We start from the raw sequence: 17,494 nt of genomic DNA on the forward strand, positions 1-17,494 counted from the left end.
AACTCCACTGAAGACGCGGATCTTCAGGATACCGTAGCCTTCCCAAATGAACTCTATAATCATGCATCTAACGCAATTGTAAGTAGACCAGTGAAAAATGATAGGACTGTGCGTAAAACGTAACCACTATACAAAACACGAAACGTTTCAGAACAAATAATGACGGACTGTTTTCATTTTAGACCGAGGAGAGACTCAGATTCATGGCTCAGCTTCTGGATGAGATTGTGTCCCTGTTTGAGGAGGACCAGAGCGCTGCGTCCTGGCACGAGAGCGCCGTGGATGACTTTCTCAACGTCATTACGCAGCAAGCAGATGGACTCCGATCATGCGTAAGTGGATCAACTTCTTTAACATTTCCAAGTTCGAGGGTAATTTTAAAACATACAAGACCAATCTGAGTCTTTCTATTGTTCATGGCAAATTACTAAACAAAATCTTGTGTTCCCCTCCTTGAACCGTCACCTTATCGTGGTGGAGGGGTTTGAGTGCCCGAATGATCCCGGGAGCTATGTTGTCGGGGGCTTCATGCCCCTGGTAGGGTCACCCAAGGCAAACAGGTCCGGGGGGACGGGTCAGACGAAGAACGGTTCAGAAGCCCCTATGATGAGTGTACGAGCAAGGCCAGTTACGTCGCCCGGATTGGCGTCACCGGGGCCTCACCCTGGAGCCAGGCCTGGGGTGGGTGCTCGCCAGCGAGCGCCTGGTGGCCGAGCCTCCCCCACGGGGCTCGGCCGGGCTCAGCCCGAAGGAGCGACGTGGGGCCGTCCTCACGTGGGCCCACCACCCGCAGGAGGATCCATATGGGGCCGGTGCAGAGAGATCTGGGCAGCAGTCGACGGCGGGGGCCTCGGCGACCGGATCTCCGGACATGGAGACTAGCTCTGGGGACATGGAATGTCACCTCGCTGGGGGGTAAGGAGCCTGAGCTTGTGCGGGAGGTTGAGCGTTACCGACTAGATATAGTCGGCCTCACCTCCACGCACAGTTTGGGCTCTGGAACCCAACTCCTTGAGAGGGGCTGGACTCTCCATTTCTCTGGCGTTGGCCGCGGGGAGCGGCGGCGGGCTGGTGTGGGCCTGCTCATTGCCCCACAGCTCAGTCGCTGTGTGTTGGAGTTCACCCCGGTGAACGAGAGGGTCGCGTCCCTGCGCCTTCGGGTCGGGGACAGGTCTCTCACTGTGGTGTCGGCCTACGGGCCGAACAGCAGTGCAGAGTACCCGGCCTTCTTGGAGTCCTTGGGAGGGGTACTAGACAGTGCACCGACCGGGGACTCCGTTGTTCTCCTGGGGGACTTCAACGCCCACGTGGGCAACGACAGTGACACTTGGAGAGGGGTGATTGGGAGGAACGGCCTCCCCGATCTGAACCCGAGTGGTGTTTTGTTATTGGACTTCTGTGCTAGTCACAGTTTGTCCATAACAAACACCATGTTCGAGCACAAGGGTGTCCATAAGTGCACGTGGCACCAGGACACCCTAGGCCGGAGGTCGATGATCGACTTTGTCGTCGTGTCATCTGATCTCCGGCCGCGTGTCTTGGACACTCGGGTGAAGAGAGGGGCTGAGCTGTCAACTGATCACCACCTGGTCGTGAGTTGGGTTCGCTGGCGGAGGAGGAAGCCGGAAAGACCTGGCAGGCCCAAGCGTGTAGTGAGGGTCTGTTGGGAACGTCTGGCGGAGCCCTCTGTCAGAGGGACCTTCAACTCGCACCTCCGGGAGGACTTCTCCCGGATTCCGGGGGAGGCCGGAGATATGGAGTCCGAGTGGGCTTCATTCTCGGCCTCTATTGTCAATGCGGCTGCTCGGAGCTGTGGGCGTAAGGTCTGTGGTGCCTGTCGCGGCGGCAACCCCAGAACCCGGTGGTGGACACCGGAAGTAAGGGATGCTGTCAAGCTGAAGAAGGAGTCCTATCGGGCCTTGCTGGCTCGGGGGACTCCTGAGGCAGCTGACAGGTACCGGCGGGCCAAGCGTGCTGCAGCCCGTGTGGTCGCGGAGGCAAAAACTCGGAGCTGGGAGGAGTTCGGGGAGGCCATGGAGAAGGACTATCGGACGGCCTCAAAGAGATTCTGGCAAACCGTCCGGCGCCTCAGGAGGGGGAAGCAGTTCTTCACCAACACTGTTTACAGTGCGGGGGGAGAGCTGTTGACCTCGACTGGGGACGTTGTCCGGCGGTGGAAGGAATACTTTGAGGATCTCCTCAATCCCACCGTCACGTCCTCCGAGGAGGAGGCCGAGGCTGGGGGACTCGGAGGCGGACTCATCCATCACCCTGGCCGAAGTCACTGAGGTGGTTGGCAAGCTCCTTGGTGGCAAGGCTCCGGGGTTGGATGAGATCCGTCCTGAGTACCTGAAGTCTCTGGATGTTGTGGGGCTGTCTTGGCTGACACGCCTCTTCAACATCGCGTGGCGGTCGGGGACAGTACCTCTGGACTGGCAAACCGGGGTGGTGGTCCCTCTGTATAAGAAGGGGGACCGGAGGGTGTGTTCCAACTATAGGGGGATCACACTTCTCAGCCTTCCCGGTAAGGTCTATGCCAGGGTACTGGAGAGGAGAATCCGGCCGATAGTCGAACCTCGGATTCAGGAGGAGCAGTGTGGTTTTCGTCCTGGCCGTGGAACACTGGACCAGCTCTACACTCTCCATAGGGTGCTCGAGGGTTCATGGGAGTTTGCCCAACCAGTCCACATGTGTTTTGTGGATCTGGAGAAGGCATTCGACCGTGTCCCTCGTGGTGTCCTGTGGGGGGTGCTCTGGGAGTATGGGGTCCGGGGCCCTTTGCTAAGGGCTGTCCGGTCCCTGTATGACCGGAGCAGGAGCTGTGTTCGCATTGCCGGCAGTAAGTCAGACCTGTTCCCGGTGCATGTTGGACTCCGCCAGGGCTGCCCTTTGTCACCGGTTCTGTTCATTGTATTTATGGACAGAATTTCTAGGCGCAGTCAGGGGCCGGAGGGGGTCCGGTTTGGGGACCACAGGATTTCATCTCTGCTGTTTGCGGACGATGTTGTCCTGTTGGCTTCATCGAACCAGGACCTGCAATGTGCACTGGGGCGGTTTGCAGCCGAGTGTGAAGCAGCTGGGATGAAGATCAGCTCTTCCAAGTCCGAGGCCATGGTTCTCGACCGGAAAAAGGTGGCTTGCCCTCTCCGGGTGGGTGGGGAGTCTTTGCCTCAAGTGGAGGAGTTCAAGTATCTCGGGGTCTTGTTCACGAGTGAGGGAAGGACGGAACGTGAGATTGACAGGCGGATCGGTGCAGCTTCGGCAGTGATGCGGTCGCTGTATCGGACCGTTGTGGTGAAGAGGGAGCTGAGTCGAAAGGCGAAGCTCTCGATTTACCGGTCAGTCTTCGTTCCTACTCTCACCTATGGTCATGAGCTCTGGGTAGTGACCGAAAGGACGAGATCGCGGATACAAGCGCTCGAAATGAGTTTCCTCCGCAGGGTGGCTGGGCGCTCCCTTAGAGATAGGGTGAGGAGCTCAGTCACACGGGAGGAGCTCGGAGTAGAGCCGCTGCTCCTCCACGTCGAGAGGAGCCAGTTGAGGTGGCTCGGGCATCTGTTCCGGATGCCTCCTGGGCGCCTCCCTCGGGAGGTGTTCCGGGCATGTCCCGCCGGGAGGAGGCCCCGGGGAAGACCCAGGACACGCTGGAGGGACTATGTCTCTCGGCTGGCCTGGGAACGCCTCGGGGTCCCCCTGGAGGAGCTGGAGGACGTGTCTGGGGTGAAGGAAGTCTGGGAGTCCCTGCTTAGGCTGCTCCCCCCGCGACCCGGCCCCGGATAAGCGGACGAAAATGGATGGATGGATGGAATCTTGTGTTCAGGTGACAAACCAGAGCTCTAAAAGAAAGAACAAGAAGCTGAGCTTGTATTTCAAGAGACTGTCAACTCTGCTCGAGCAAATGGTATGGCATCTTCAACTAGAACATTTTTTAAAATCCTTAAAATAAATCAATTCTAGGGCAACGTTCTTATTTAGTTTTCCTCCATTTTAGGGCCATAATGCAGAAGCCTGGGAATGGATCCGCAGAGAAGTCAAACTGCATCTCCAGAGAGCAGACCTCTTGATCCCCGCCAAAACCAACTGAAGACACTTATGCTTTATTTATTGACTTATTTATGTATTTATATATTTATTTATATTTAATTGAACAAATAAACTATTTATTTACTCAATTTGATCTCCTTTGCCTGTTAGCTGTCTTACTTCGAGGATGAATCTGAGAAATGTTTCATACATTTGAGTCTTGTGACTTGACTGGCTTTAAGACCAAAGAATCAGTAAATAATCCATGTCAGCTCTACTCACAATAATTGTCATTTTGTCTCAGGTTCAAACCCCAGAAAGAGTCAGACCCTTAAGTTTACTCGGGGTTCGAATCGTCCATGAATTGTTTATAAATAAAGCCAGACTAAAATCAAGTTTATGGCCTAAACGAAAAATAATAATAAATACAAAGTTTCAAGTGAAGTCTACATGGTGATAACAGTGTGTCTGCTGTGCATTGTCTTCTGTGGTTTCTTTAATCGAGTTAAATCTCGGCTGCCACGCGCAAATTTTCGTCTGACAAACCGAAATTCTTTTACCGAAAAGTCGGTAACCGAAAGTCCAGTGTATTAAAGCAGCCTCACACTACAGTGTACAGAGACACACCTTTATCATGGAGATCATGTTCAGGGTGTTACTCATCGCTTTGGTCGGGCCTGGCTCCGCCCTGAGATGCACGTGGGTGGAGCAGAAATATGACAAGTACAGAGACTCTTCCTTCGGTTTAGTCAGTCACATGGTGCGTCTTGGCTCGGTGGCACGTTCGTGTGATCAAACGTAACATGGCACAATGTTGGTACAGGCTGTTTATATTTGACATGTGAGTTTGTTCCAAGGGAACAACTATTTCTCCAGTAAAGACTCTGATTTTGAAGAGGCGGTTCATTTCCCAAATAAGCTCTACAGACGCGCATCCAACGCACCGGTGAGTTAATACAGGCCAAATACAAATGTACAAATACAACAAAACAAAACACAATTAAATGAGCACGTAAAGGTTTGTAATTCTAGGCCGAAAAGAGGATCAGATTTGTGGTGCAGCTTCTGGATGAGATTGTGTCCCTGTTTGAGGAGGACCAGAGCGCTGCGTCCTGGCACGAGAGCGCCGTGGATGACTTTCTCAACGTCAACGTCTAATTGTCTAATTGTCATTTTGTCTCAGGTTCAAAACACAGAAAAAGTCAGACCCTTAAGTTTATCCGGGGCTTGAATCGACCAAGAATTGTTTAAATAAAGCCAGAATAAAATCAAGTTTATGGCCTAAATAAATAATAATAATAATAAATACAAAGTTTAAAGCGTAGGCTACATGGTGATAACAGTGTCTCCGTAGAGAAGTCAAAGTGCATCTCCAGAGAGCAGACCTGCTTGTTGCCTCTATCACCAATAAATAACACTAATGCCTTATTTATATTGTTTATGTATTTAATTTAGTTTTGCTTATGTGAAATTATGCGTAATGTCTGTGATATTTATTTACAAGAAAAATACTTAATTAAGTCAAATGATTTTACTCAAGCAAACATCAACATTACAGTAAATAAAGAGTAAAAAAATAACAATACTGAATATGTGTGGGTATCAAAAAAATAGAACCTCAGTCCTACTTACTACTACCTAAGTTCCAGATTCTGGCAAAAAAGATAAGCAGGTACTTCATTTAAAGGTCCTAGACGCAAAATTGACTCTTGTGAGCTTTAAGGCGTATTATAATATTTGTACCTCCTCAAACACATCCTCGAATTGTGTTTTGTTTCATTCACAAATGTTTGATTTCCGCTTTTATTATTAGTATGTTTACATCTCCAGAGATCAAAATGATCGATTCCACCTTGTGATGTCATGAAGCGTTTTCAAGTTAACAGCTACCTTTTACTTTATGTTCAGTAGATTGGCAATTCTAGGTCTGAAATTATTCAAATTATTCTAGTGAAGGTGTATGGAGTTTAAAACACAGTGGAGCAATGCAGGGTTTGTGTGTTAAACATGTGTGAATGAAACAAAACACAACTCCAGGTATGTTTTTGATGAGGAAATGACATAGATCAGAAAACAGTGCAATATGTGCACTTTAAACTGCACCATGGGATTCACCAGAGGCTCTGGGATAATACCAGCCCACACCAGAAGTCCTGCCCGTAGACTATATAAAGAAGAGTTGTATATACAATCTATGATCCTGTCTTACAATGTACGGCAAGCCACTTATGTATTTTCTGATGGGACCCTGCCTAGCACTAACCTGATTCATCAGCCGGTTTCACTTTGTGGAAACCGTCTGACCTTACAGCATTAAGATTCGTTCACTCGACAGTAGGTGGGTACTTTTTTTATTTAACCAGTCGTGGCTGTTTGGTCGTGACGTGTGTAATGCGCTGCTAACAGGGCTAACTGGTATATTAAGCTTTTCCCAAATCCCATAAGAAGAAGAGCAATAACGTCTTTCCCCTCGATAAACAAATATTCTCTTTGTTCCGGCTTTAATTCCTCGATCTCTGAAATTGTTGCCAAAGCAGAATATATGGCTCTTCGCTGATTGGCTGGTGCCCAAACTCGCACTTCCGGGGTTTTTGCGAAGTGTCTAGTGTATTCTGATTCCTGACCTAGTCGCTGGAGAGAAATGAAATTGAGCGGAGGCACTAGGTGGCACCAGCCTGACTAACCCAGCGCTGCCATCATGCAGAGACTCTTAATGTGCTGAATTCCCCTCACTGAATCTCATGTTGGAACAATGAAAACAAAACGATGCAAAACAATGCAATAAAACAATGCAAACAAAATTCAAGGAGCCCCTGAGAACATAAGTAACGGATAAGCCCCTTGCAAACTTCCCTTTCGAATGAGGGATGTAAAACAATTCAACTGTCATATCCCGTTTAGCATTTTTATATAGCATTTGAATAATTATTGTCTTAATTATACTTTCTGTATATTTAGTAAAGGAAGAAAAAAGCATAAACCATAAAAAATTAACAGAATTAGAGAAAAGAAAGGAAAAAGTTAGACATCAACTTAAAGGTGCACTGTGTAACTTTTTGGTTGGGGGTCCATAACCTGCTGGTTTCTGTAGATACAGTATGTCATTGCTCTGTCTGGAATGTTCCACAGTACACCATTAAACAGCTCTAACTCACTCTTATTAAATTACAGGTGGTTTTATAGCTCAAAAATACCTAAAAAAAAAACAGGCATTCTGACTGTGAGTGGGGTCGCCTCTCCACAGATCTGCCCTGTAACTTGGTCTGATTTGGCCTCATGATAAAAGGGATTAATGTCATACTGTGAAACATTCCAGACAAAGCAATAATATCTCCACAGAGAAAATTGATGGACCCTTCACCAGAAAAGTTACACGATGCATCTTGAAGCGTTTGTATTGTGCTGTAAATGTCTGTGTACTCAAACTAATGGCACGTTGAACGAACATTGCAGTAATAAAGACATTCTTGTGCTCTATCTTCACCTACTCATTCATGGTCTATTTCACAGTTCATCACTCAAGAGTAAAACTGTGCTGTTTTTATCTTTTACTCCCATGGGGCCTCTGCTCCCTCCGGCTGGGCGTAAACAGAGATCTCCTCATACAAGTCTCCTCCTCCACAAGTTTCAATCGCCAAACCCTGTCAGAGAGAAAAACAAAGTTACCTGATGTGTTTCTGCTGTAGTTTTATGCTTTTATGTTTAGTTTTATGTAGCCGGGAGATATATCTGTATTACTGTATTTATATATTTTTCATTTTTACTTGTATTCGTAGTGGTAAAAGAAGTACTCAATTTTGTTTCATAAGTAAAAGTACAGTACAAAGGTAAATGTTAGTCAAGCAAAAGTGAAAGTATCACATGAAAAAAAAAAATACTTCAAAGTATTTCACAAGTGTTGTTAATTTGTTAAAATTTTAAAGTGATATTGACAAAAAAATTATACATATATTTGTAGTAGCTAATCAGTTTCTTATTTTTTCTTATGAAGCTTGAAAATGTAGTGAAATAAATATATCCACTGTAAAATATACATAAACATTCTACTTAAGTACAGTACTATATACTACTATACTTGCACTTCGTTACCTTCCACTTCACTATACTACAACTGTCTTATTAGACACCAGGCTCTATTTTTTTCTACTTATTTATTAATACAATTTATCTCTTTGCCTTGTGGATCAGTAAAGTTTGTCTAAATCTAAGTCGTAACGTTGCATTGTTTAATCAGTGGTTCTATTTAAGTACTTTACATTCACAATAGTTTGAAGACATAAATGAAAGTATATGCAGTTTGAGGTAGTAGTAAAATATCTGTTGCATACAATTAATATTTATTTACATCCAAGAGTAAAGGTAAGAATTTTGTATGATTTGTAAACAAAATTTATTATTTGCTGTTTTCAATAAAGGTCTTATATTACATAAAACTGACTCTTTAGGTCATCTGTGACAAACTTCAACCTGTCTGTGATAATTATTTACATGAATCATAGGATCTCAAGGACCCCTGAGCTGCCTATGGATGCCTGATCAAAATAAACTGAACAATAACAGTTACTGGGGAATTTACAAGAGCAACAAATCAACAGATCAAATGTGACTCAACTAAAAATGCAAAACTACTACATGACTAAAATAACATTTGTGATTTGAATATTATCAGCTCAGCCATTCATGCCTGAAACCCTCCCAAGAGACTGGCTAAGGTTAAACTCAACTTTTCAGAGCTTTCTACCTTCTAAGAGTGATGTGTGGGCTTGTATATGTCGCCGAAGTGGTTTTTAGATTGGTTTGGTGTTGTTGTTTTTTTTAACAAATTGCAGCATATTTCTGCCACCCTTCCACGTGACAATGAGCCTGCTACAGTGATGACGTAGCCAGCTACACCTAACACGCGTTTGACGCATGGATCTATTAAAATAACTGGATACAGTATTGCTGCTTGTAGCTGCCTCCAGTTGACGTAGTGGCCACTCAGTGGTATTATGTCTTCACTACTTCTGCAGGATAACAAAATGGTGATTACACCTTACACCCCAGTCATTATGACCACTGATGTTTAGTAGTCGCCTGTTCACATTATGACCTCCTCATTTGATCGAACATTATTATAGGATTCAAGTTTGCCCAAATATACCTTCTGTACGTTAAAGAAAAATGTTTACTCGTTGAAACAACTTTATAAGTACAATATTTGAATATATTATCAATTAATAATGTCTTAAACTGTCATAAAGATGAATACCTAAACAAAAGCGACAGCATAAGCTCATTGTTCTACACTGCAGTGTACACAGTATAATAAGTTTATCTACTAGTGTTTATTAATACTTTACTAATCAGTAATGTTCCACTGTAGCCGACGCAGTGCTTGCACTTCGTGCCCTAAAAAAGTCCTTGTCCGATTCCGGGTCCAACACATGCGGCTGAACGCACTGTATCGCCATGATGAATAAAAGTTTATTCATACCACTATCAGGGCGCACGCCTGTCTCCCCCTCCCTCCCTGAGATGGGCAGAGGAAGGGCGGCTCACTCAGAGCCTACGTCACATTTGGAGGGCGGAGCCTGTGCTTTCTCAGGACGGGCGGGGGGATGAGCAATAGTCGGCCTTTCATAGTTCCTGGTCTGTGACTGTCTCCAAGAAATCAGTAAGATTTCAAAACTATTGTGTAATGGATGTTCCAAAACCCAAATTGTGCTTTTATATGTGCAGAAGATACAATGTGAGAGATTTTGCATGAGATGGGCCTTTTAAATGGGTATCCTCAGATAATATGCAATAAATGCCTTTTGGTCAGTTAGAATTGTATAAAATTACAATGACATTTTTATGAATTCATAGTTCATATAGTTTTAGTTTTTCACCTGAATGGAACACAAAGAATCACATTTAAAGGTGCACTGTGTTACTTTACTGGTGGGGGGAGCCATGGAGATGTCCTTAAAGCAGACTTGTGCAAAATCGACTTTTCAGAGCTTTTAACCACGTCAGTTGTTTCTCATTGCCATTTACCCAAAGTTGTATTTGGAGTGATTCGTGCATGTTTGAGCAATCTTTAAGCTCTTATTTTCAAGACACAATTTTGACGATCAACCCGTTTTTATCACAACTGCTACACTGCCACTACTCTGTACTTATTTCATTCTCCAGTTTCATTTTTTAAATCTGCGATACACATAGAATTTGACAGCGCCATGTTTTAGTACAAAAGATCTGCAGCTATCCATAGGAGTTGCTGACTCTTTGTTGTGATGACATTTATGGTGATGTCAGCTCCCATCGGGCACCGCAATTTTCTAACACAGAAGTCAGTGGTCTTGTTTCTTTTATTAAATCATTTTGGATGAATATTGTGATTTAAAATGTCAAAATTATAATATTATAAACCAAGGGTGTATTATAACTATAAAGCATTCTCAAGCACAATATCTGTTCTTTGACATTTGGAATATTCCAGGTTATGGACACCTCCAATATCTCCATGAAGACAAGCAAAAAAAAGTTACACTGTGCACCTTTAAACAATAATGACTAAAAGCAAAAATACCTCATAAATATGGTCCACTTCAGGCTCTTCATAGATGTCATCTTGCTTTAAAGCCTGTAAGTACAAATAGATTATATTCAAGTCAGTGTTCAAAAACATCATCATCACACAACTAACAGTACTTAAAAGGTTCATTATGTAACTTTTTGGTTGGGGGTTCGTCATTGCTCTGCCTGTAATGTCTCACAATATGATATTTAACAGGTCTACCTTACATTTATTCAATTACAGGTGGGTTTATAGCTCTAAAATACCTAGAAAAACAGACATTCTGACTGTGAGTGGAGTCACCTCTCCACAGATCTGACCTGTAACTTCATCTGGTTTGACTCCATGAAGACAGAAAGATTTAATACCATACTGTGAAACATTCCAGACAAAGCAATTAATATCTCCATGGGAAAGAAAAGATACACAATGCACCTTTAAAGTCAAACATCGCAACATCACATCAAAATATACAATATGCCTAAATACATTTTTTACCAGTGTCTTTTTGCGAAATATGAAGGCAGCAATGAACATAGCCAACAGCAGAGCTTGTAAAATTATGAGTCCATCCTTCACCTGGCTCCGATATAAGACATTGGGAAGATTTACAGGACCTGTAGAAGAGAGGGTTCACAGTGACACACAGGTACACAACTTTGCTATAGAAAACTCACAACAATTGTTCTTTAGTTCAAGAGCCTATATTACACAAAACTGATGCCATGTTATAACGCTGTCACATCTTGAAAAACATGCCTGGAGTTGTGTTTTGTTTCATTCACACATGTTTGAATAATCCTTTATTAATAGTCTGTTTACATCTGCATAGGTCAAAATGCTCTGTTCCACCTTCCACTGGTAGTTTTCAAGTTACATGTTGGCTTTTACTCAGTAGAGATTGGCAATTCCAGAGCTGAAATTATTCAAGTAATTCCAGCATTTTCTAGTTTTCAGTTTGAGAGAAGAACTCCCTAACTGCCTAAATATGTAGGTTTTGTGTGTTAAACATGTGTGAATGAAACAAAACACAACTCCAGGTCTGTTTGTGATAAGGAAACAACATTATACCATGTGTAGTTCAGAAAATAGCGTCATATAGACTCTAACAAACTGCAAAATGAAATGCAAAATCTAATTGTCTAATTGCAGATTTATACCACAAAACTATTCTAAATCTACAATATTGTTAAAGGGCCCATATTGCACTATTTTCTGATCTATGTTATAATGTTGTTTCCTCATCACAAACAGACCTGGAGTTGTGTTTTGTTTCATTCACACGTTTAACACACAAACCTGCATATTTAGGGAGAGTTCTTCTCTCAAACAGAAATGTCATGTGATAATACAGGAAGTGCTCCACTGTGTTTTTGAACTCCACACACCTTCACTAGAATCATTTGGATTATTTTCACTGGAATTGCCAATCTCTACTGAACAAAAGGTAAAAGGTTCATGCTACCACAAGATCAAAATGTTCTTTTCCCCCTTGTGATGTTATGAAGCTGTAGTTTTCAAGTTAACAGCTCCTTTTGCCTTTTGTTCAGTAGAGATAGGCAATCCAGGTCTGAAATTATCCAAATGATTTTAGTGAAGGTGTTAAAACACAGTGGAGCACTTCCTGTATTATCACGTGACATCACATGTGGAAAAGAATGTTTTCTGTTCGAGAGAAGAACTTAGCCAAAATATCTAGGGTGTGTCTCAAACATGTGTGATTAAAAAACAAAACAGAACTCCAGGTATGTTTTTTAATGACGAAGCAACATTATAACATACATGAGAAAATATTGTAATATGTGCCCTTTAAGTACAAATAAGAGTATCATGAAAACCTGCCATATGCACTTTAACTAACTCACTTCAAACAGCTTCATCTGCTCTTTTTGGTTCAGTGCTTCCTGTAATTTGCATATTTTTTTACTTTTCTTCACAAATTGCTTCTTGAGTTGTGTAAAATAATAATTTATATTTACAGCAGGTATAATCCAAATTAAATCAAAATTAGAGTATCATGAAAACCTGTCATCAGGCCCATCAATAGAAATTTGGGGGCCCAGGGCAAAAAGTCTCACATGGGCCCCACTCTAATATAAATTAATAGGAAGAGAGTCCAAATCTGGGCCTCTAAAACCCTGGAGCGTGGAACAACAGACCCCTTAGTCCCCCCTTTGTCTACTGCTCTGCCTATTGTATGCACTTTAACTAACTCACTTGAAACATCTTGAAATCTGCTCTTTTTGGTTGAGTGGGTTTTCTGTGATCAGTCATGTGTTACTCACTGGCCACTTGCACTTCGGTCCCTGGTCCAGACACCTTGTTGATCTCACAGAAGTACACTCCCTGGTCCCCTCTTCGTAAATCCGAGATTATGAGGATACTGTTTTGCATCTTGTTTATGTGACGAAACTTGATCCTCTCTCCAGGCTGTATCGGCATCTTCTCTGAGTCGTACTTGGAGGCTTTGTGCCAGCGGGCCGACCAGTGGAGGTTTGTCTGGTTGTAAGCCTTGCAATAAATAGCCACTTTCTTTCCAGTCATCACGCCGTAGAACCGGGGCTTCTGGATAATCTGGAGGACTGGGGTAGCAGCATCTGACAAGGCAAAAGAATTCAGACGAACAATATTGATGTATATAGGAAATGTTAAAAGGGCACTGAGTAACGTTTTGACTGTAAGGTCTGCAAAAAAAAAAACAACAACTTGAAAAACATGCATTCTTACTGTTAATGGGCTCGTCTTTACCAGATCTGACCTATAAACATGCATTCTTACTGTTAATGGGCTCGTCTTTACCAGATCTGACCTATAAACATGCATTCTTACTGTTAATGGACTCGTCTTTACCAGATCTGACCTATAAACATGCATTCTTACTGTTAATGGGCTCGTCTTTACCAGATCTGATCTGTAATTTGCTAATCTGTAATTAATTTTGTCTCTATAGAGATAGGACTGTTTAATACCATAATGAGACAAGCAGGTGATGGACCCTACATCTGAAAAGTTGCATAGTGCACTTTTAATAATAAAGTACAATAAATAAATGAACTGTTATGAAGACTGCAACATGTCAGTGGTTTGTCATTGATAAAAATGAAAACAAAGATGTTTTTAAAAGTTAAGAGAAGTTCCTCTTTGCTCCAGATGGACAGGAAATATAGTAGGCTGTGGCAAGAATAGCATGCAAAACAGGAATAAAGTGACTGAACAAAACCTCAAATAGAATAATAATTAAAAAACAATTACTTTTAACATCTTATATTGAATAACTATATACAAAAGTGGTTTAATATATTTTCTACACCATATAATGAGTTGATTAAACCAAATTACCTGTAACAGGAAGCAAAGTTAGTCCACAGAATCCAGCCAGAAGCCAGCACACAGTGGCAGTCAAAAGAGACATTTCTCCACTAAATGATCCACCAAAATAAATAAATTCAGATGAAAGTTGTAATAAATCTATAGCATTAACAATGTGCAAGTACACAGTGTAATAAGAAGCACCTCTCTCCGCTGCTGTAGTCTGCACTGAACTGATACACGAGGAGGTGGGGGCTCTTTGTGGAACTGAAACACTTTAAATATTCACACTTAGAGATTTCAAACACAACAAATCTAAACAAAATGTGAAACAACTGAAATACACTTGGTTTGTTTAAAAGTACAGTATGTAACTTTCTGGGGCTGGCATGTTACCTGCATCAGTCCATGGAAATAGAAAGATAAAACCTACTTCACTCTAGATGGAGATAAGATTTATGCCTTACTATGAAATATTATAGCCAAAAAAAAACTTTTTATGGAAACACTCCTCCAGGCCAAGTAAGAGTCAGGTTTGTGAAGATGAGAGGACCATAGACTGTAAAAAGATTTATACAGTCTAAGGTAAGGAGACATGTAAAACATTTTAAGTGCACTAAAATAACCAAAATTAAAAAACAAAAAAATAAAAATGCTTTTATTTTAGTCTATTATATATATTTATATATTATAACTAATATTAACTAACTACATTATATCTAAAATGTTACATAATGTGGTTTTAAGTACTGGTGTAGTGAACGATGTGTTATCTACACAGTGAAGCATGTAGAGACCAGAACAGTCAAAACTGTGAACTTAAATAATTTCCACTGACTTAGTGTAAGAGCTTATCTCTTTAAAACAGTATCACTTTTGTGTAATAATTTCTTATTCGTGGTAGTAAACATGCATAGATGGGGCAAACACACACTGCTATGTCCCAAAACAGTCACTAGAGGGCAGTCAACAATAAGAACATCTCCCATGTCTGTTTATTACTCTACCACTTCAGATAAAATTGATCAATAACAAAATATACACATTTACAATACAGAAAAGTGTGACCAGGAACTGGTGTGGCTCTTTCTTCATTGAGATGTAAACATAGAAGGACTTTACTTTACTTGCTGTATATTAAAGTTTGCACTAGTTTAGCTGTTTTTCTGCAGGTCACTGGACACACAGCAGACTCTTTTTCCTCCAGTAGGACTGAGATAGGGCAAAGTCATAGAAAACTAGAAAACTGTAAAAGTGCTTGAAAATACAGAATATGAATAAGACATTTCAGTTAAGACGGTGAGTGAAGCTTTTTACATACAGTCCCTGGATCTAACCCCACATCATAAATGAATGGACATTGAACAGTACTTCGTTTATACTGAGCTTAAAGTGCTTATGACAGGTTTTCTTGTTTTTCTAATTATCACTTGGTTTGGTGGGATAGTGCTTGTGGTAAATATTTAGCATAGTTTTACATCAGTTAAGTGGCAGTTTGTGGGGAAAAAGTTGAGAAGAAAAGAACAAAAACACAGGAAGTTCTGAAACAGAATACTTCTACTTGTGTCATTAACATGGAAAATTCCATTCAAAATGCAAGGGACAATTTATGCACAAGGAAGGTTTTTTCTGACAATTTAAACTTTCATTTAACAAAATAAAGATGTCACCATTTATTTTTATTAGTCTAATCATAGCTATGGTGCAATTTAGGCAAGTTTAATATGGTTGATTGGTTGATAAGTTATGGAATTACCTCTTAGGTCTGTCACAATAAATACTATATGAACTTATTGGTCAATACATGATAGATGGAACAGCCATTTTTTGGGGGTCAATATTTCTCGTGGGTACTTTTTCTCTGTACTATTATGAAAACCTGGTTATTTTTCTGTAATACAATGAGATCTGGGCTCTAGAGGATTGAATTATGAACTTCTATAACTCATTAGACACAAACTAACTACTTAATACTTTTTATTTATTGCAGCTCAAGTTTTTAACAATATTGTACATTTAGAATACTTTTGGAGCATAATTCTACTGTATGGTTTCGCTTCAAAATTTGTTTATCATCTAGATTTATTTCAGCAATATATCGTACTTCAATATTTGTTATTGTGACAGGCCAATTACCCCTACATATGTCAAATTTGCTACCTGTGTCCAACCAGGAAGCTAAACTATGAATTTTACCAAAATAAAAAAGGAGAAAAACTATGCTAAACTTACTATTTTTTGTAAAATTATGTTAACTATGCTTTGAGAAATTAGTAATCTATCCTGTCATATGCACATTAAACTAACAAACAATGCTCTCCTATACTTATATCAGGAAAGAGCAGTGTCAGAGGGTCTGAGCTTGTTTGAGTTGGACTTGGAGGCATAGGTAGGTATAAATAGTGCAATATAAACTGGGCCTTTAGCTCTGCCAGTTAGCTCTACCCAGTTTGTCAGCAGTCACTTTAAATACTGCATTCGTTTACCAGGGCCACTAATGACTCAACTGTTTCACACTGGTCACATTTTGTGCTCTGCTAAATTAACAGTGTTTCTATACAACCCCATATTTTGAGAGAGAGTTTACAATATTTCTATTGCCCGTTCTACCACACCCATCTGATTGTATACATTTAAAGGTCCTATATCACGCAAAATTGACCTGGAGTTGTGTTTTGTTTCATTCACACATGTTTGAGTAATTCTGGTTTATTGGTCTGTCTACCAGCCTGATTCATGAGTCGGTGTCACTTCATAGAAACCATCTGACCTCGCAGCATTAGGATTTGTTCGCTTGACGAGAGCCTTGTACTTTTTGATTTAACCAATCGCTGCTGTTTGGTTGTGATGTATGTAATGCACTGCTAATGGGGTTAACTGGTATATTAAGATTTTCCCAAATCCCGTAGGAAGAAGGACAATAACATCTTTCCCCTAGATAAAATTCACCAAACATTCTCTTTGTTCCGACTTTAAATCCTCGATGTCGGAAATTGTTGTCAACACAGAATGTATGGCTCTTCGCTGATTGGCTGGTGCCCGAACTTGCACTTCCGGGGATTTTGCAAACTGTCTAGTGTATTCTGAATCCTGACCTAGTCGCTAGAGAGAAATGAAATGGAGCAGAGACACTAGGTGACACCAGCCTCTGTCTGTCATCTGTCTACATCTCCAAAGCTCAAAATGCTCTGCTCCACCTTGTGATGTTACAAAACTGTAGTTTTCATGTTAACAGCTATCTTTGACCTTTGATTTAGTAGAAATTCCAAATTATCCAAATGATTCTAGTGAAAGTGTATGGAGTTTAAAAACACAGAACACAAAGTGGAGCACTTCCTGTTTCTGTCAAAAAGAAAGCACTCCTGCAGGTTTGTGTGTTAAACAGGTGGGAATGAAACAAAAAACACAACTCTGGGTATGTTTGTGATGAGGACACGTTATAACATAAATCAGAAAATAGAGTAATATGGGCCCTTTAACATGTTTAGTTTGTCAGAGTGCTCTTGTAGAACCAAACCTCACATTTTTCATTCCTGGGCTCATTTACCTCTAAAACTAGAAATAATGACTCCAGTTCTGATCAGTAAAAAAATCAGTAAACATTATCCCTCTTGTTTG

At 41.5% G+C, this 17,494-nt stretch overlaps 1 protein-coding gene across 1 annotated transcript; it reads right to left on the reverse strand.

Annotated features, from left to right (window-relative positions):
* Positions 1–5,539: 5,539 nt before the first annotated feature.
* Positions 5,540–14,115, reverse strand: cd79b (CD79b molecule, immunoglobulin-associated beta). Its single transcript, XM_055150026.1, has 6 exons — positions 14,081–14,115; positions 13,907–13,986; positions 12,853–13,164; positions 11,066–11,184; positions 10,580–10,633; positions 5,540–7,664 (listed from the first exon to the last, which is right to left on the reverse strand). The coding sequence occupies exons 2-6, from the start codon at positions 13,977–13,979 to the stop codon at positions 7,572–7,574; spliced, it is 651 nt and encodes a 216-aa protein (XP_055006001.1). The 5' UTR covers positions 13,980–13,986; positions 14,081–14,115; the 3' UTR covers positions 5,540–7,571.
* Positions 14,116–17,494: the final 3,379 nt, after the last annotated feature.

The sequence above is a fragment of the Boleophthalmus pectinirostris genome, unplaced genomic scaffold (genome assembly GCF_026225935.1).
Source record: "Boleophthalmus pectinirostris isolate CB_2022bp ecotype Guang Dong unplaced genomic scaffold, ASM2622593v1 HiC_scaffold_14, whole genome shotgun sequence".
Classification (NCBI taxonomy): Eukaryota; Metazoa; Chordata; class Actinopteri; order Gobiiformes; family Gobiidae; genus Boleophthalmus; species Boleophthalmus pectinirostris.